Here is a 21315-nt window from a genome sequence, read left to right as displayed (position 1 = left end):
TGTTTTGGTACTAGTCGTTTTAAAGATTAAAAAAAATCAATGTAGTAATGATACTAATCACTATTATTTATTGATTTTATTTTTTAATTTATTTTTAGAGGAAGGGTCTCACTATGTTGCCCAGGCTGAAGTGCAGTGACTATTCACAGGTGTAATCACAGAATATTACAACCTTAAACTCCTGGCCTCAAATGAATGGCCCATCTTAGCCTTCCAAGTAACTGGGGTTATAAGTACATGCACTGCTCCTGGCTTGATTTCATTTTAAACAAAAACAATATTTTTACCTCCGTGGTTTTCCCATAAGCCGCCTGATTTTCCCCCATTCTACTCTTGTTAACTTTCTTGTTTTCAGATTAGGAAAAGATTCCTTTAGACATACACAGAAGTCATTATCACCTTCAAAAAGTGGTCTGTAAAACATAAATAGTATTTTAATGGTTACATACAATGTGTTAATTTCAAACACATAAAACAACAAAATGCTTAACTTTCACTTCTACCCCATACACACACACACACAAACACACACACACGAAATAGGCACAAATTAAAAGTGCTAAAATGAAATCCTTGGCATTTGTGAAACATCTAATGTGGTGTGAAAGTTGCTCAGGAAATACTATTTGTGCTGTGATTCCAAGAGACACTGATTTTTGCTCAATCTCTTATACAGAGAGGCTATCCTGGCCCTGGCCTTATATCAGGTGAAGATAAACAAAGTTAGCTACAAATTATCTTTGTCCCAAAGGAATATCATCACCAAGGAGTCCTCTTTGTAATTAAACCAGTCTTGGGACACTGGAGGACTCTAGAGGGTTAGATTAGCTTGAGGGATCCCAGAAGAACTCAGATCACACTGAGACACCAGGAAAGCTCTCTTAAGCCCATGGACAAAAATAAAATAATTCTATTCATAAGTCTGCGAAACCAGGAACCAGTGTTGGCAATGATACATAAATGCCTTGGGCTCATATACACATTCATGAGATTCACAAGCTCCAGAGTAGGCAACTGGTATGGAAAACAGGGAAGTAAACATAAATATCCAGCAAAGCAAGCAGCAATGACTGCCATATGAGGAAGGATTATAAATAAGAATTTTTCTTCAGTAAATTCCATTGATGAATGATTGTATTTCAGCCAAACCTCATACTATGTTATACTTAAGCATATGTGTATACCTAACACGCGTACATACCATATCCAAACTAGAAAGACTACCTTCCTAAAAATCTTAAGTCATTTTTACCATTAGTAATGGTTTCTCTATGATATACCAGCACTTAATGTCTCAATTATAAAATGAATCTTATTCATTGCAAATAATGTTATTTTAAGGTATCTCTACTCCATAGTCTTTAAAAATTATAACACCGAAATTAAACTCCAATTAATTCTTCACAAAAATGTATACTTTTTCCCCCAAAAAGGATTAACGGGGAAGAAAACTATGACAAACAGAATAGATCCAACTGGAATGTGGAACAGAAAAATAAATTTGGGAAAAAATACGATCAAAATAGACCTTTAGAAAATGTTGTAGCTTAAAACACTGGAAAAACTTAAATTTTGATTCAAGCAATATTCATGATATAAGCCATGATACATACTTATCTATATTTGAATAGAACCACTCGTATATACACCATTTATGTGCTTTGGGAAGCTTGAGCAGATTACGTAATCGAAAACCAATCTTCTGTGAAGCTTTCTTATCTGGTGTTGACATTGTTGCTGTAAATTTCTATACAATAAAAAAAAGATTAATTTATACCTCCATTAAGTAAAAATGAATATGTACAATACTGAATAAATTTGCAAAAGGTAAATTATGTGTAAGTACTCAAAGAGATTCAACAATATTCAACATCGAATTTTTGTTGCTGTTTTAAACACTCTGAATATTTCTTACAAGGTTAAAGCCTTCAGTTTCATAACATATTCTGCCAAGGAAAGTGAAATGTTTGTCCCTCCAAGTTTGCACTGCAATACAATTCCAATTTAGGTATATAGGAGCAAGGGGTTTGTATGAAATATTCCTAGATTTCACAAGACAGTAAAGACCAGTAAGAAGAACTCTGGTATAAGAGATAGAGAGACAGGCTGGGCTCAATGGCTCACACCTGTAATATCTCAGGACTTTGGGAGGCTGAGGCAGGTGGATCACTTGAGGTCAGGAGTTTGAGACCAGCCTGGCCAACATGGCAAAATCCCAACTCTACCAAAAATACAAAAATTAGCCAGGTGTGATGGCACACAGCTGTAATCCCAGCTACTCGGGAGGCTGAGGCATGGGAATCGCTTGAATCTGGGTGGCAGAGGTTGCAGTGAGCCCAAGATCACACCACTTAACTTCAGCCTGGGTGAAAGAGTAAGACCCTGCCACAAATAAGAGTCAAAAAGAAATAGATACACACATATGAAGACAGAGAGAGACAGAAATAAAACACTAAGTCCAGAAGGTTTTATCATTGAATTCTACAACAAGTAAGAGAACTTCAATACTATTTAAATGTTTCAGATCACTGAAGGGAAAAAAACCTTCCCAACTTTATTTTTTTAGACAGAGTCACACTGTGTCGCCCAGGCTGAAGTGCAGTGGTGTGATCTGCAACCTTTACTTCCCGGGTTCAAGCAATTCTCTTGCCTCCTTGCCTCAGCCTCCAAGTACCTGGGATTACAGGAATGTGCCACCATATCTAGATAATTTTTGTATTTTTAGTAGAGATGGGGTTACACCGTGTTGGCCAGGCTGGTCTCAAACTCCTGACCTCAAGTGATCTGCCCACTTTAGCCTCCTGAAGCGCTGGCATTACAGCCAGCATAACAGAAAAATCTGCCAAAATATAATGAAAGAAAACTTCAGAAAATGTCACTCATGTGTATAGATTTTGAAAATCCCTTTTTAGAAAAAGAAACAGATAATCAACATCAGAATATCAAAAGAATACAACACAACCCAGTGGAATTCAAGAATTCAAGCATATGGATGGGCACAATGGCTCAGGTTTATATAATCCCAGCACTTTGGGAATCCAAGTAGGGAAGATTGCTTGAGCTCAGGAGTTCAAGATCAGGCCAAGCAATGTAGTGAGACCTTGTCTCTACCAAAAATAAAAAAAATTAGTCAGACATGGTGGCATGTGGCCTATAGTCCCAACTACTCCAAGAAGTTCAGGCACAGGTGGGAGAATCATGTAAACCTGGGAAGTCAAGGCTGCAGTGAGCTGTAATCACGTGCATCACTGCACAGCAGCCTGGGAGAAAGAGCAAGATTTTGTCTCAAAAAAAAGTAAGTATGGTCCTGTAATAAGAAACTATTAATATAATATGCCATTATTAATAAATCAAAATAAGAAAAGTTCTATGAGGTTAAAGGCATATGAACAATATCTATTAAAAAACATTCTTGTAGTGGCATGTGCCTGTAGTCTCAGCTACTCAGGAGGTTGAGGCAGGAGTATCACTTGAGCCCAGGAGTTCAAGGCTGCAGTGAGCTATGATCGTACTCTGCACTCCAGCCTGGGTGACAAAGTGAGACCCTGTGTCTTAAAAAAAAAAAATTATCAGAACAAAAATAGAAATAAAGGCATAACACACCAAAAATTAAATGATACAGCAGACATAGTGCTTGGAAAAAATTTTAATTTATAAACTTCAATTTTAAGTCTAACCAATATTCCAAAAGAAAAATACCAAATTAATAATCCATCCTTCCACCTTAAAAAACTAGAAAAAGAACAGAGTAAACACAAAGCAAAGAGAAAAACAGGAATTTAGAAGAAAAATGAGATAAAATATAGAAAAAAAAGTGAATCTAAAAATTCTTTAAAAAGCATAACAAAATTGAAAAGTCTTTAGCTACACTGATCAAGAAAACAAATGGATACTTTTTTAACCTAATAAAAATTTCTCCCCACTCCAACCCAAAAACCAGTATCATAGTATTAAAAGACAATGAGAATGACAAAGATTCCAACTGCTACCACTAACTTAGTAGGACAAAGATTTCAATTACCACCACTATTTCATAACAATGTTTGGAAGACACTGGCCAATCAGGTAAGAAAAATAAAATTTATTTCATTATATTTTTCAAGACCGGCCTGGCCAACATGGCGAGATGGGGTTTCACCATGTTGGCCAGGCTGGTCTTGAAAGAACGAAGATCAAACTATCATTTCCTTGCAGGTGAAAACACAAGAAAATCAACTGTAACCATTAAAAACAATAGGAAAATTTAATGAAATGGGTAAATATAAAGTTGAGATACAAAAATCAAGACTTTAAAAAACCACTATCTTTTCTATATGTAAATAATAACTGGTTAGGCCATAAAAGAGAATATCCTGTTTATAATAGCAAAAAAAGAAAGACATAAAAAAATTAAATAACTCCATTGTGGGGGAGCCAACAAAGTAAAAAAAAATTAAATAACTAGGAATATATTTAAGAAACATAAAATTGACATGGAAAAAAATGTTTAAGTCTACTACAGAATACTAAGAACTTGAGTAAGTGGAACTACAATCAGTTCTTAGGTAATCTCAATGTTACCTATATGTCATTTCCCACAAATTAATTTATAATATTAGTGCAATCCCAGTCAAAATGCCAACAGGATTTTTTTTTCTGGTTAATTCTAAAGTCTACATGGAAAAATAAATGCATAAGAATATTTAGGAAAAAGAAAGAATATGCATTAATGTCTTACCAGGCATTAAAACACAGTATAAAATCATGTTAAAACAATTTTGTGTGTGTGTGTTTTGGTTTTGTTTGTTCTTTTGAGATAGGGTCTCTCTCTGTCACTTAGGCTGAAGTACAGTAGTGCAAACATTGCTCACTGCAGCCTCTACCTCCTGGGCTCAAGCCATCCACACACCTGAACCTCCCCAGTAGCTGGGACCACAGGCATGTGCCACTACACCGAGCTAATTTATGTATTTTTTATGGAGACAAGTTCTCACTATGTTGCCCAGGTTGGTCCTGAGCTCCTGGGCTCAAGTGATCTTCCTGTCTCAGCCTCCCAAAGAGCTAAGAGTATAGGTGTGAGCTGCCATGCCCAGTCAAAATGATATGATACTAGCACATAGAGAGATATGCTAGACAAAGAGATAGAAAGCCTAGAAGTAAACCAAATACATATACAAATTTAGGTTTGATGAAGGCAACATTTTAAATCAATGTATAAAAAGATGGATTACCCAATAAAAGTAACTAGGATAACTAAGTAGCCCTCTGGAACAAAGAAAAAAAAACAACTAGGTTGCAATCTTACCTCATCCCTTACTCCAAAATAAATTCCAGATGTACTGAAGATTTAAACCAAAAAAATAAAATAAGAAATATGAGAGAATTCTAAAACTATAAATTTTAGTGTAGAAAAGGTCTTTGTGAGCATGACAAACTCACGAAGTCATTTAAAAGGTAAGAAAGTTATATTTGACGCTTAAAATATTTTAAAATCCTATGTCGAAAAATACAGTCAAAAGACAATCTATAAACTCTAAACAAACAAAAAACAGCCATTATAAACCTCCAAAGGCCAACATTTTAAATATATATAAAATTCTTATAAACTAGGAACAAAATGACCCACAATCCAATAGAAAAATAGGAAAAAGACATAAACAGCTTACAGAAAAGAAATCATTTTTAAATATATGAAAAGTATCTCAACTAAAACAAGTGAGAGGCTATTTCTATATATGAGATTAGCAAAAATCTGGATGCTTGGTTCTGTACTGAATTGGAAGCATTTGGAAAACAGGGACTCTTAACATATTGGTAGTAGGAAATATAAACCAATACAATTTCTTTTTTTTATTTTTTTATGTTTAAACATTTTTTTATTTTACTTTTTTTTGAGATGGAGTCTCCGCTCTGTCACCCAGGCTGGAGTACAGTGGTGCAATCTCAGTTCCCTGCAACCTCCATCTTCCAGGTTCAAGCGATTCTTCGGCCTCAGCAGTCCTGAGTAGCTGGCACTACAGGCATGTGCCACGATGAGCAGCTAATTTTTTTTTTGTTTTATTAGTAGAGACGATGTTTTACCATATTGGCCAGGCTGGTCTCAAACTTCTGACTTCATGATCCGCCTGCCTCAGCTTCCCAAAGTGCTGGGATTACAGGTGTTATCCACCACACCCGGCCATTTTTAAATTTTTTTAACACAGCATCTTGCTCTGTCACCTAGGCTGAAGTGCAGTGGTGTGATCAAGGCTCATTGCAGCTTTTGCCTCCCAGGTTCAAGCTATTCTCATGCCTTAGCCTCCTGAGTAGCTGGAACTACAGGTGCCTGCCACCACACCTGGCTAATTTTTCTACTTTTAGTAGAGGCAGGCTTTCGCCATGTTGGCTAGGCTGGTCTTGAACTCCTGACTTCAGGTGATCCAACCGCCTCAGCCTCCCAAAGTGTTGGGATTACAGGCATGAGCCACTGTGCCCTGCCCCATTACGATTTATTCAGAGAATATTTGGTACTGATTTAAAAACTTTAAATGTGCATATTCTATGAACCAGCAATTCCACATCTTAGGCATCTGTCCTAGAAAAACACTTGCAAATTTATATAAACATGCTCAGAATGTTCACTGCAGCATTATTTGTCAAAGTAAAAACTTACAAGTTAAATGCTCCCAAATGGGAGAATTTATAAATAATGATATGAAATTCAATATTATTCAGCAGTAAAAAGAAATGAAACATTGAATCCTTTCTATCTATCTATCTATCTATCTATCTATCTATCTATGTCAATCAACATGGCCAGATCTCAAAAAAAGACAGTGAAAAAATTACAGAATGACACATGGCACAATACCATGAAAATACTACAACTGTAATTTTTAGTATACATTTAGAAAAAGAAAAAAGCATATACATTAAACAATATTATTTATTTTCTATGAATACATTAAAAGTATATTTAAAAGGTCTCAAAAGGATAATCTCAAAATAATAATCAAACTAATTATTATTGTGGTTACCACTCTATGAGGAAAGTACATATTGGGATGGTGAATTAGGGTCAAAATTTCAAAAATTTTTTATTATAAACTTTGTATTTTGGAAAAATTGTAGATTTACAGGCAAGTTGCAAAGATAGTACATATTCCCATATGCCCTTCACCTAGCTTTCCCTACCATTAATATCTTAACAATAACTATGGTATATTTGCCAAAACTGGTGCAATACTATTAACTAAGCTACAGACTTTATTTGGATTTCACCAGTTTTTCACTAACATCCTTATTCTGTTCCAGAAACCAATTCAGGATATCACACTGCATTTAGAAGAATAACTGTTTTTCTTTGTTTTCCCTCAGTGACTGTTCTCAGGAGAAAAAAAAATTTTTTTATGTTAAAAAAAGAAAGAAAAATTTTATAAATGAGGAGATAGCATAAATAACCAAATAACTATAAAATACTCTTAGCACAAAAGTGTTATTTCTTGCTACTCATTATTGTTCTTATTTCTTGAGACACAGTCTTGCTCTGTCACCCAGGCTGGAGTGCAATGGTGGGATCTCAGCTCACTGCAACCTCCACCTCCTCGGTTCAAGCTATTCTCCTGCCTCAGCCTCCTGAGAGTAGCTGGGCGTACAGGTGAGCAACACCACGCCCGGCTAATTTTTGTATTATTAGTAGAGAGAAGGTTTCACCATACTGGCCAGGTTGGTCATGAACTCCTGACCTCGTGATCTACCTGCCTTGGCCTCCCAAAGTGCTGGGATTACAGGTGTGAGCCACCACATCCAGCCTCTACTACATTATTGACCCAGATTTTTAAATAGGGTATTGGCAGCTCATTGAATATAAAACTATATTAAAGACTCCTCTGCTGGGTATGGGACAATAGATTCAAATTGTTAGAGGGAATCTTTTATTGATTAATTGAGACAAGGTCTCACTCTGTCATCCAGGTTGGAGTGTAGTGACACAATTTCGGCTCACTGAAGCCTCTGCCTCTCAGATTCAAGCATTCTCCTGTCTCAGCTTCCTGAGTAGCTGGGACTATAGCGTGTGCCACCACATCCAGCTAATTTTTGTATTTTTGGTAGAGACGGGGTTTCACCATGTTGGCCAGGTTGGTCTGGAACTCCTGAGCTCAAGTCAGCCACCTGCCTTACCCTCCCTAAGTGCTAAGATTATAGGTGTGCACCACTGCATCAGACCAGAAATATAAATTATTAAAACTGACAGTCTCTGTTCTGTTGCCCAGGCTGTAATGCAGTGGCCTGATCACAGCTCACTATAGCCTCGATCTCCTGGGCTCAAGTGATCCTCCCAGTTTAGCCTCCCAAATAGCTGGTATCACAGGTGCACATCACCATGCCTGGCTAATTAAAACAAAATTTGTAGAAACAGGATCTCACTTTGTTGCCCAAGCTCATCTCAAACTCCTGAGCTCAAGCAATCCTCCCACCTTGACCTCCCAAAATGAGCCACTGTGCCCAGCCAAATTGTATGCTTTAAATAGATGATTTGTATATGTAAAGTATATCTCAACAAAGCTGGGTTTCTTTCTTTTTAAAGTAGGACTCTGGAGACAGGTTGCCTGTTAGTAGCCTTTAGTTCGTAGCTTTGATGTCTTGAGCAAGATACTTTCTGTGTCTGTTTTCTCATCTACAAAATGGGAAATAATGTAACAGTAACCTATCCCATAGGAGTTGATGAAGATTAATCAAAGTAATATATATGAAGTATTTAGAATAGAACTCAACACATAATAAATACTCAGTGAAAGTTCGTTTTTGTAATTTTTCAGCTCTGGGTGATATTCTTTAAATAAACATACAGACAAAATGCAACAGATTTAGAAGATATGACTAGAAGGGTAAGAGAACAAGCCATGTAAGGTAAATGAAGATGGAAAGAACTAGAGATGTTACAACTAGTAAAGAGAAAACTCAGACGATATAAAAACTTTTCACGTATTTCAGGAAGTCTCATATCAAGTTTATCCTACATTATATTTGTTCTGAATTGCTCAGAATTCTCTGTATTGCTAAAAAGGACTCTGTAAAATAGTCCCAGAAGAAGTGATGTGCCCAGGAAGGCAGTGGATAGAGTTGGGACAGGACAGTGTCACAGTCATAAAGATCAGTTTTCTGTACATTTGTGAATCATCTAGATTATCCTAGTAACATAACTCTTCCAAAGTCTACCTAGCAAAATCGTTATTTAACTATTTCATGTATTCATTCAACCTCGTATTCAACAGCTAGCTTAGCCAAGAAATACACATTGCATTTTGGTTTCAACAAGATCAAATTACTATTATTCTTTAATTTATTTTAATTAATTAATTTTTTGAGACAGAGTCTTGTTCTGTCACCCATGCTAGAGTGCACAGCCGTGAGCCTGGCTCACTGCAATCTCTGCCTCCCAGGTTCAAGTGAGTAGCTGGCATTACAGGTGTGTGCCACCACACCCAACTAATTTTTGCATTTACTATAGAAATGGCATTTTGCCATGTTGGCCAGACTGGTCTCAAACTCTTGACATCAAGTGATCTGCCTGCCTTGGCCTCCCAAAGTGCTGGGATTACAAGATCAAATTTTTAGATGCTCATGTGCACTTGTCTTTGACAACTTTTTTTTTAAACTTCAAGATACATTTCTGTTCATTCTACAGAACATGAACATATTTTCCTGTTTAAAATTATCATAAGGCATGTAAGAGTTTTATTGGTAGATTGCTGGTCATGCTTTTAATTTATTTAATGCTAAATCCTTGAGCTGGGTGTGGAGGCTCATGCCTGTAATTCCAGCACTTTGGGAGGCTGAAGCAAGCAGATCACTTGAGGTCAGGAGTTCAAGACCAGGTTGGCCAAGGTGGCAAAACCCTGTCTCTACTAAAAATACAAAAATTAGCCAGGTGTGGTAGTGCGTGCCTATAGTCCCAGCTACTCAGGAGGCTGAGGGACAAGAATCGCTTCAGTCTGGGAGGCAGAGGTTGCAGTGTTCACGCCATTGCAGTGTTGGGGGAAAAAAACCTGGCCAGATGTAGTGGCTCACGCCTCCCAGCACTTTGGGAGGCCAAGGTGGGCGGATCACCTGAGGTCGGGAGTTCAAGACCAGTCTGCCAGCCTGACCAACATGGAGAAACCCCGTCTCTGCTAAAAATACAAAATTACCTGAGCATAGTGGCGCATGCCTGTAATCCCAGCTACTCGGGAGGCTGAGGCAGGAAAATCACTTGAACCTGGGAGGCGGAGGTTGCAGTGAGCTGAGAGTGCACTATTGCACTCCAGCCTGGGCAACAAGAGCGAAACTCCATCTCAAAAAGAAAAAAAAAAAAAAACCTTGAGAAAATTACCTCTATCATCCATTATATTAGAAAATCTTGTTTTATAAAACTTTGGAAAATAATGAAAGAGAAGTAGGGAATGATTATATCAGAAAAGAAAAATTTTGTTACCCTTAAAGTTAGCATTTTCCTACCCAATTTTCATTGCTTTGATTTTTACAGGTCCACTACTTTTTTTTTTTTTGAGACAGAGTCTTGCTCTGTCACCCAGGCTGGAGTGCAGTGGCATGATCTCGGCTCACTGCAACCTTCACCTCCTGAGTTCAAACGATTCTCATGCCTCAGCCTCCCAAGTAGCTGAAATTACAGACATGTACCACCATGCCCAGCTAGGTTTTTTTGTATTTTTAGTAGAGACAGGGCTTTGCACTATGTTGGCCAGGCTGGTCTCGAACTCCTGGCCTCAAGTGATACACCCACCGTGGCCTCTCAAAGTGCTGGAATTATAGGCATAAGCCAATGTGCCCAGCCCACTGTGAGTTTTTAAATGTCAAAAATAAATAAGGAGATAAGATTTCATGCTAAATATTTTCCTCTCAGCTGGGCTAGGTGGCTCACACCTATAATCCCAGTACTTTGGGAGGCTGTGGTGGGCGGACCACTTGAGCTCAGGAGTTCGAGACCAGCCTGGTCAACATGGTGAAACCCCATATCTACTAAAATACAGAAATCAACTGGGTATGGTGGTGTGCGCCTGTAATCCCAGCTACTCAAGAGGCTGAGGCAGAAGAATCGCTTGAACCTGGGAGGCAGAGGTAGCAGTGAGCCGAGATCACGCCACTGCACCCCAGCCTGGGTGACAGAGTGAAACTCTGTCTCAAAAAAAAATTTTTCTCTCTTGGATAGAGAAAATCTTCAACATACTTTTCTTGGTGACCAAATAAAACATTTTTTTCCCTCTTATTTCTGTGCAAACCTACAAATTGATTCCATGTTGTCGAATTCCTCCAGTGTCTCCGTGCTTAAAATAAAAGTGTGCATTTGTTGGACTGATAACTGGCTTTCTTTTCTATTCTGTTTTAAAGTTGATAAAAAAAAAAAAAATAACGTTTTTCTAGGTAACTAAAACAGGACCAGAGTAGCAGTACTAATTTAAAGAACTTGTTACTCAAAATGTAACAGAATATAAACTTTATTAGGTTGAGCATTTGCTTACTTCCTTTCCAATGAAACAAAATTTTAGCACACACATACCTGTGGAACCATTGCAACCCTCTGGTTTCTTTTAGGTGACCTTGTATTTATTTGCCTATCATCTTCATCAGAAAAAAGTCGACTTCGTTTTGAATTTCTGAAAGGCTATGATAGAAATGTTTTCATTTAATGAAAAACTGAACCCTCCCATTTTTGTTCCAAAATACAATCCTACACTTGGAAAACTGAGCTAACTCTGGATTATCAGCAGTATGGAAGGATAAAGTATGGGCAACGCAAAGCACACAAAGCCAAATATAAATAATCTCAGATTTAGAAAGCAGTAAGATGTTATTTATGCAAGTCGCTTATGAATGAAATACCTAGCTGATAAATAAAGTAAAACTTGAACCCCAAGTCTCCTTAGTACACTGGAGCCTTGGACAGTGATGATAGGAAAATAAGTTCTGGAAATTCCAGTTCAAATTATGTTGGTGCTTGGGTTAATCCTAACTGGGTGTGTGACATGATACATCTGCTGCATAGGGTTGGGCTAGGCCAAAGATTCTAAATCACTCTAGAAGAGTAAGCCTAAATATGTATACTATTATACTAGATCTGCTGTCAAAAATTATTAACCAAAATTTCATCTGCAAATAAGAATACAAGATACATAATGATAGATATCTGACAATTACCCATAGAACTCGAAAAATTGTTTAAGTACCAAATATACATCATATAAACTTAAGGGTCTGTAGTAGGAAAAATCTTACAGCTCACCCTAGGTTCAGAGGTTTTATTAACAGAAACAGAAATAATATCCCAATAAGATCCACATCCTTTTCAAAGCCTTCTCCCATCACCCATGCCTAGTTGGAAGAGAAACAGGTGCAGAGGGCTAACAACATATGGACAGCATCCACTCAGGTATATGAACCCTTGAAATTAAATCCACTCTGGCTGGGCACAGTAGCTCATGCCTATAATCCCAGCACCTTGGAAGGCCGAGGCAGGAACATCACTTGAGCCCAGGTACCAGCCTGGGCAACATAAGGAGACCCCATCTCTACAAAAAAATTTTTTAAATTAGCCGGACATGGTGGCACACACCTGTAGTTCCAGCTACTTGGGAGGCTGAGGGGGGAGGATCGCGGGAGGCTGAGGGGGGAGGATCGCTTGAGCCTGGAAGTTCCTGACCAGCCTGGGCGACAGAGCGAGACCTCATCTCAGAAAAAGAAAAACAAAAAGAAATTAAACCCACTCAGTCTTGATACTCTAAACATGAAGCCCTGACATGAAGTCCGTTCTACACTGCCCCCTTCTCTGACCACAAGCAGAGAAGAGGAAGGGAATGAAGATGATGGAATTACATAGTAAAGAAAGCCGCTCACATTCACTGTGGTCAGTTGCCCAGGCTACAGTGACTGCTGCTGTCTATCCCAACTCCGGGACTGTTTTATGACAGACCCTTAAAACCTCCTGGCTACCTGGCAGGGCAGGAGAGAAAAAGAGTTCCTAAAACTGTTAGTCATGTCAATTATATGCTCATCTCTACTTCCCACTTCTAAATGCACTTATCTTTGAGCTATAGAAGGATTTTTTTTTCTTTTTGCCTATACAAGATTTTGATATCTTACTACTTTGATACTTTGCAGGTTAACAAAGCCATGTAAAATTTTTTGCATATCTAATAAAAATATAATTTGTAGGGTTTTTTTCCTAATTAAAGAAACTATTATACAATTATTGAACAAATGCTTAATGATATCCAGATTATCACTGGCTACAGATTAATTTACCTCAATAAGATCAAACAGTGCCTAATGACACTTGAGGTTGGGAAAAAAGCTTGTAAATTTTTTACTGTGCTGCAAGAATTTACACATATGACAGTAATACAGACAACTTAGATATAATTATTCTAAAGTGTAAGAAAAACTCACTCCTTACCATTTCCACAGCAGGGCTTGTATTCCTGCCTTTCCAAACAGGAGTTTTCTGTAAAGAACTGTACTTTTCATTCCATGTGTTAGATAAGCTTCCCTCTGTAATAAATAATACTAATAAAATTTTGGCTGAGTTCAAAGGATTTCATGCTTTGAATACTGTCTTTTTAATAATAGCCATATATCTAAAATATTTACCAATATGAAAAAAATACACTGACCATAATAATTTTAGTCTACTATAAATGAAAAAGCACTTCTGTATTTTTTTCTTTCAAACTCTCTAAATAATTTGATAAAGCAATGCATCTTGAAAGTATTAAATGTCCATACTGAAACATGTAATTCTTTTTCTTTCTTTTTGGATTTTTAATAATTTCTCCATTCCAATTTGCCAAGAATGATCTCATAATTTTTGGTACAATTCTGAAAGCATGGGAATAAAAATGGAAAAAGTCATTTCTAACCTTGAATTTAGAGCATTTTTTTTCTGTGAGACACAGCACTTGCTCCATCACTCAGGTTGGAGTGGAGTAGCACAATCTTGGCTCACTGCTATTTCTGCCTCCTGGGTTCAAGCGGTTCTCCTGCCTCGGCCTCCTCAATAGAGGAATCACAGGTGTGTGCCATCATGCCTGGTTAATTTTTGTATTTTTAGTAGGGACAGGTTTTCTCCATGTTGGTCAGGTTGGTCTAGAACTCCTGACCACAAGTGATTCTCGTCTCGGCCTCCCAAAGTGCTGAGTTCACAGGAATGAGTCACAATGCTGGGCCTGTATTTAGGGCATCTTTCTAAATGTTTTCTGCTTTAATATACGAAACATTTAATATATAAAAAGAAAATTAGGCAAGGTGCAATGGCTCATGCCTATAATCCCAACACTTTGAGGCTGAGGTGAGTGGATCATTTGAGGCCAGGAGTTGGAGACCAGCCTGGCCAACATGGTGAAACGCCATCTCTACAAAAAATACAAAAATTAGCCAGGCAGGGTGATGCACACCTGTAGTCCCAGCTACTTAGGAGGCTGATGTATGAGAATCAATTGACCCAGGAGCTGGAGGTTGCAGTGAGCCAGGATATTGCGCCACTGCACTCCAGCCTGAACGACAGAGGGAGACTCAGTCTCAAAAAAAAAAAAAAAAGAGAGAGAGAGAAATTAGTTTAATATTGGGAGAAACAGAATAATGGAATACTTTTTAAGGATCACAAAAGAACAGAGATGGGATGGAGTTGATCCTGCTAGGCAAAGAAACTGGGTCATTCTGGAAGACAAGTGGTCTTCTCAAGCAAGAAGTATTTAATTTGGTAAATCACAAATCCAAAGTACAACACAGTAGCTTTGAAGACCAAAAGTACTCATGAACCTTTGAGAATATTTAGCTTGGTTCCAAATGTATTTACCTACTAGAATCTTAATCAAGAGGTAAAATTTTAAAGAGACTATGTTAAAAGGGTTAGTCTAATGTACTTGCCAAAAGAAATAGTGAGACCAAGGAACATGTCAAACTTTTTCTTAGAATCATTCTTTTATTTTAAGGCATTATTACTTAGAAAGCAAGATTCTTTTTTTTTTTGAGACAGTCTTACTCTGTCACCCAGGCTGGAATACAGTGGTGCGAGATTTAGGCTCATAGCAACCTCTGCCTCCCAGCTTCAAGCAATTCTCCTGCCTCGGCCTCTCACGTAGCTGGGAGCCTGCCACCACTCCTGGTTAATTTTTGCATTTTTAGTAGAGATGGGGTTTCACCATCTTAGCCAGGCTGGTCTCGAACTCCCGAGCTCAAGTAGTCTACCTGCCTCAGCTTCCCAAAGTGCTGAGATTATAGACATAAGCCATCGAGCCCGGAGAAAGCAAAATTCTTAAAAATAAACTATTATGGGCCAGGTGTGGTGGCTCACAACCGTAATTCCAGTACTTTGCAAAGCCGAGGCAGCAGGATTGCTTGAACCCAGAAGTTCAAGACCAGCCTGGGCAACAAAGTGAAACCTCCTCTCTACAAAAAAATAAAGAAAATAGCTAGGCATGGTGGCATGTGTCTGTGGTCCTAGCTACATGAGATGTTGAGGCAGGAGGATCACTTGAGCCCAGGAGATTGAGGCTGCACTCTATCCTGGATGACAGATCGAGACCCTGTCTCAAAAAACAAAAATTCTGCTGGGCACAGTGGTTCACACCTGTAATTCCAGCACTTCGGGAGGCCAAGGTGGGCAGATCACTTGAGGCCTGGAGTTTGAGACCAGCCTGGCCAACATGGAGAAATCCCATCTCTACTAAAAATACAAAAATTAGCTAGACATGGTGGCACATGCTTGTAATCCCAGTTAATCAAGAGGCTTAGCCACAAGAATCACTTGAACCTGGGAGGCAGAATTTCAGTGAGCCAAGATTGCACCATTGCACTCCAGCCTGGGTGACAGAGAGAGACGATCTCAAAAAGAAACAAACAATTATACAAACATATGGCTCAGCACAGTTGTTTAACAAATGCCTTTAATGTAAACAAGATATTTATGGAATGTTTAGAGTTTTTTAATCAATAATTTCAGAAAATTTTAAAAATAATTTCTAACAACCAAGGATCAATTCTCCTATAAAAGCATATTAACTTAAGGTTATCAGCCAAAACCAAGACTGAAAAGCTATAATGAATTATAACTTAGAAGGAAAATGGAAACACTATATCCAAATCTAGCTATGGTTTATCTAAAAAATGCTATACTTCTTACCTTTTAAACTGACAAGGGCTTTTGCTGAAGAGCCTGCAATTAAAAATAAAACATATTCATAATTATTTCATTAAAAAATGAGGGAAAAAGAACTTGGTTTGGGGGTGAAAGTGATCCATTTAGTTTTAGTAATGTTCAGTTTGTAGAGATGGTGGAATGTGCAATTAGATTATCTAGCAGACAATTCAAACTATAGACCAGAACTCAGATAGAGTAAAGAAAGAACTGGAGAGAGACATAAGAGAGTTTTGCTGAAGTTGCAAAAATTGAAGACCATTCCAGAAGAAGAAACTGAAGAAAGAGGAAGAGTGGGGACAGAGGTAATTTTGGATTCTCATCCAGGCATGCTGTGGTGCTGGAAGAAAGGAGAAAGGGTACTGGTATCTATTGACGTAAAGACTGATGTAGTAATGGACTGGAAAAACAGACAAAGGAAATGATTCAGGGACTGTCAGAGCAAGCAATAAGTCCCTTGAAAGTCTAGAATGCAATACTTCAAGATCTAAGCTGGAGAAAGCAATACCGAACAGCCAAGATGGGCTAGAATAAAGTTGGAGGGGTCCATTGGATAAAACAAACTTTAGTGTACATTAGAGGTCAGGTGTGATGGCTGACACCTATAATCCCATTGCTTTGGAAGGCCAAGGTGGGAAGGATCGCTTGAGCCCAGGAGTCCGAGACCAGCCTGGGCAACACAGGGAGACCCTGACTTTAAAAAATTTTTTTTAATTCACTGGGCATCCTCCAGTCTCAGCTACTTAGGAGGCTGATGTGGGAGGCTTGCTAGAGCCTGGGAGGTTGAGGCTGCAGTAAGCTGTGACCGCACCACTGCACTCCAGCCTGGGAGACAGAGTAAGACTCTCTCAAAAAAATTAAAAATACAAAATAAATTAGAATAACCAGGAAGCTCCTCATACATGCACAGTCTATACTGAATCTATATTATTAATAAATAGCAGGGGATTCTGTTACAGATAACCCACTTGGAGAAACATCAGGCTACACAGGTTCTGGTGTGAATGAAAGATAGGATCTATGGGTAGGGAAAGCAGAAGAATCAATAGAGAAAGAAGCTTTTTGAGAGCAAGAAACTACTAAATTTAAAAATCTCAGAATTGAATGTATACATTGCAAAGTCGAAGTCATCTGAAAAATAGTAATTAAGGATGATCTCAGGGGATTAAATAAAAAAGAACATGAACTAGGAACAAAAATCAGACAGGACAGATTAATCCTCCTTGCTATTTAACAAAAGCAGCCATGATTTACATCTCATATAAATGGAGAATAGACTTAAAATGAAAAGCAACAGATAAAGTATGGCAGTTATGAATCACTTCATTTCAGATCCTTAAACACTATGCATCTCAGATCACTAAACCTCAGCTGACTTTTTCCTCCACAGGTCAGTATAAGAGACTTGTAAAACAGACACCTATTAACATTAAAGACACTTACTTTCACCCTACTTTCTTGCCTAGATGTGAAGAATAGTTAACAGGACACCATAACAGCTTCTGTACAGCAAATGAAGCTTAATGACAAAAGGCAGTGAAGTCATGGACAGTGAATGACATAAAATCTTGCTAAAATGTCTCAAACAATGCAACACAACTGTAAAGCAGTAATAATAGACAATGCACACATCTGTGTACCAAGAGATATATAGTGCATTTGAGAAAAAGTAGTAACCATTCACTCAATGAATATGTAGAATGCTGATGGCATGCCAGTCCCTGCCTGATCCAGGCAAAGGGGATACAACAGCAAGCAAAACAGTCAAACTCCCTGCTCTCATGGAATGTACATTCTAGTGAGGAGAAACAAACAAAAACAGCTATCAAGCCATGATAAGCACTATGGAAAAAACAAAGCATAATAACAAGAATATGCAGGGTGGGGATAGGGAGAAGGAAGACTATTCGTATATAAGGTGTTCACGTTTAGCTTGTATGAAAGGTGATACTTAAGCAGAGATCTGAAGGAAGATGTATAGGCCATAAGGATATCCATTCCTGCTCCATGAAGGCAGGAATCGTATCTTGGGGATTCTGATCAATCACCTTTAACCTTTTTTCCTTTTCTTTTTTGTTTTTGATATGGAGTCTCACTCTGTCACCCAGGTTGGAGTACAGTGGCACAATCTCATTTCACTGCAACCTCCGCCTCCCGGGTTCAAGCAATTCTCCCTGCCTCAGCCTCCCAAGTAGCTACGATTACAGGTGCCCACCACTACACAGCTAATTTTTGTATATTTAGTAGAGACAGGGTTTCGCCATGTTGGCCAGGCTGGTCTCAAACTCCTGACTTCAGGTGATCTACCCAGCTTGGCCTCCCAAAGTGCTGGGAGCCACTGCACCCAGCCATTTTTTCCTTTTTCTAGATGCAGGATAGCATAGTGGTTAAGATAATAGGTTCTAGATTGAGACACTAGCTATGTTTGAATCTTGGTCCTGACACTTTCTTCTATGTTACCTTAAGCAAGTTACTTTGTCTCTTTGTGCTAGTTTCTTCGTTTGTAAAATGAAGATTAAATGAGTTAATATATGTAAAAGTGCATAGAAGAATGCACATACTACACAGTGAATTTTGATATAATGCTATTATTTCTTGAGCAATCAAAAAATAATAGGTTAATGGTGGTGGGGTCCCCCCCCCACCCCGCCCTGCCCCGCCTTTAGAAAAAAATAATAATAATAGGTTAAGAACATGGATTTTTCAGTCAGGCAAATCTGATTAAATTAGAATCTTGCTCAAACAAGGAGTGTTCATTAATCCAAAGATTCTACCCTTTTGTAGTTCATAAGCATGATGATTCGGTTTTCATACTCGTGTGTGAGATGTGCCTCCCTAAAACCTTGTTAAAAGTCAGCACATTACCCATGTGGAAAAAAAATTTTATTGAATGCCTACAATAAGCTCTGTTAGGGGCCAGGGTTAGTTACCCCAAGAAACAAGACAGACAAAGCCTCTGCTTGCAGGAAGCTTAAATTCTAGTAGGAAGAGACATATATATGATAAACAAGTACATAATAATCACAGCTCACAGTAAAGGAAATAAACAAGCTGATATTGATGGGGGAGGAATTATTCTACTTTAAGTATTAACTACTTTTGAGTACAGAAGGTTTCTCTGAGGAGGTAACATCTTAAAAAACTAGCTGTGAGACAGCAGGAAATCAAAGCAATGAGTCTGGGCAGAAGAAACAGTAGGTTAAGGCCTGAGAAGGGAGGAGGCGTGACTGCATGCATAGGGAAGAATGCATGAAAGGTCAGAGGTAAGCCAGGTGTTGTGCATGGAGCTGGGAATGGAATTAGGAAGACAGAAACCATACCTGCTCTTATGGAGCTACTAACCAAACAATCACATAAACTAATACAAAACTGAAACGGTAATAGCTGCCACTAGGAAGTTACACAGTAGTACAAAAAAATTTAAAGAACATGGACCCTGGCCGGGCACGGTGGCACATGCCTGTAGTCCCAGCTACTCCGGCGGTTGAGGTGGGAGGACCGCTTGAGCCCAGGAGTTCTGGGCTGTAGTGCGCTATGCCGATCACTAAGTTCGGCATCGATATGGTGACCTCCCGGGAGCGGGGGACCACCAGGTAGCCTAAGGAGGGGTGAACCGGCCCAGGTCGGAAACGGGGCAGGTCAAACTCCCATGCTGGTCAGTAGTGGGATAGAGCCTGTGAAGAGCCACAGCACTCCAGCCTGAGTAACATGGTGAGACCCTGTCTCAAAAAGAAAAAAAAACACAGACGAAGGGCCCTGGCCTGGCACAGTGGCTCACACCAGTAATCCCAGCACTTTAGGAGGCCATATGAGTTAAGGTCAGGAGTTCAAGACCAGCCTGGTTCTACTAAAAGTACAAAAATTAGCCAGACTTGGTGACACATACCTGTAATCCCAGCTATTCAGGAGGCTGGGGCAGGAGAACTGCTTGAACCCTGGAGGCGGAGGTTGCAGTGAGCCAAGACTGCGACACTGCACTCCAGTCTGGGTGACAGAGCAAGACTCCATCTTTAAAAAAATTAAGAACATGAGCCCTGCATGGTGGCTGCAGCCTGTAATCCCAGCACTTTGGAAGGTCAAGGCAGGAGGATTGCTTGAGGCCAGGAGTTTGAGACCAGCAACATAGGGATACCTTGTCTCTACAAAAAATAGGAAGAAGAAGAAGAAAAAAGAAACTTAGTTGGGCACAGTGGCACATGCCTGTGGTCCCAGCTACTGGAGAGACTGATGCTGGAGGATCTCCTGAGCCCAAAAGATCTAGGCTGCAGTGAACCATGATCATGCCTCTGCACTCAAGCCTGCACAACAAAGGGAGATCTTGTCTCTTCAAAAAACAAAAAACAGATTTAAAGAAGACATAATTTAATCAAGGATGGGAAATGGCTCTCTGAAGAAGCATAAAATGGGATCTAAAAGATAATTAGAAGTGAACTGAAAGTAAGGAGGCGCGGGGAAGAGCATTCCAGGTTGAGAAAACAGCATGTGCAAAGACCCTAGAGAAAAGGGGAGACTGGTGAATACCGGGAATAAAAAGATCCAATTTAACCCAAAGGGATATAATGAGGGAACAAGTGGTACAAAATGAAGCTGAGAGGTAGGGAGCAGCCAGACCACAAAGGGTTTTGTAGATACTAAAGGGTTTGCGAGAGGAGGATGACATATATTCATTTTGAAAGGATCCTTCTGGCTCTGTGTTTGTGGGAAAATGGCTGAATTAATGAGAGGCTGAGGTGATTGGTAAAGAGAAGAAATGGTGATAGTTTGGGCTACGGTGATGGTAAGAAATAAGTAGAATTGATAGAGATTTAGAAGGTAAAATTTACAGACTCAGTAAAGGCTTAAAAATGGGAAATGAAAGAGAGGGAAGTGACCCAGCGCTGTGGCTCACACCTGGAATCCCAACACTGGGAGGCTAAGGCGGGCAGATCACCTGAGGTCAGAAATTCAAGACGAGCCTGGCTAACATGGTGAAACCCCATCTCTACTAAAAATACAAAAATTAGCTGGGTAAGGTGGCACAGGCCTGTAATCCCAGCTACTCAGGAGGCTGAGGCAGGAGAATTGCTTGAACCCGGGAGGTGGAGGCCGCAGTAGCGGAGATCGAGATCGAGCCACTGCATTCTCCGTCTCAAAAGGGGGGGAAAAAAAAGAAAGAGAGGAAGGTGCGA

The 21315-nt window shown here is 39.0% G+C and overlaps 1 protein-coding gene and 1 non-coding gene across 8 annotated transcripts in view; one reads left to right on the top strand and one right to left on the bottom strand.

Moving 5' to 3' along the window:
- Positions 1 to 21315, bottom strand: part of LIN9 (lin-9 DREAM MuvB core complex component) — a 77774-nt gene that overhangs the window by 53558 nt on the left and 2901 nt on the right. For 2 of the 7 annotated variants that reach the window (XM_003735233.6, XM_078356718.1), the window contains exons 2-6: positions 16133 to 16165; positions 13409 to 13503; positions 11516 to 11620; positions 1614 to 1747; positions 288 to 413 (exon numbers count right to left, since the gene is read on the bottom strand). In XM_003735233.6, coding sequence (XP_003735281.2) covers positions 288 to 413; positions 1614 to 1747; positions 11516 to 11620; positions 13409 to 13503; positions 16133 to 16165 — 493 coding nt within the window. Of the gene's footprint in view, positions 1 to 287; positions 414 to 1613; positions 1748 to 5284; positions 5319 to 11515; positions 11621 to 13408; positions 13519 to 16132; positions 16166 to 21315 lie in introns of those variants that run through there. The other 5 variants (XM_078356716.1, XM_017966553.4, XM_078356717.1 and 2 more) reach the window with 5 other exon arrangements.
- On the top strand, positions 18920 to 19022 carry LOC118149614 (small nucleolar RNA U13). The gene has a single exon (XR_004737183.1). It is a non-coding gene; the product is annotated as a small nucleolar RNA U13 (small nucleolar RNA).

Source organism: Callithrix jacchus, chromosome 19 (assembly GCF_049354715.1).
Source record: "Callithrix jacchus isolate 240 chromosome 19, calJac240_pri, whole genome shotgun sequence".
Lineage (NCBI taxonomy): Eukaryota > Metazoa > Chordata > Mammalia > Primates > Cebidae > Callithrix > Callithrix jacchus.
The sequence above is the reverse complement of the archived record's forward strand: the minus strand, read 5'-3'. Positions and strand labels throughout refer to the sequence as shown.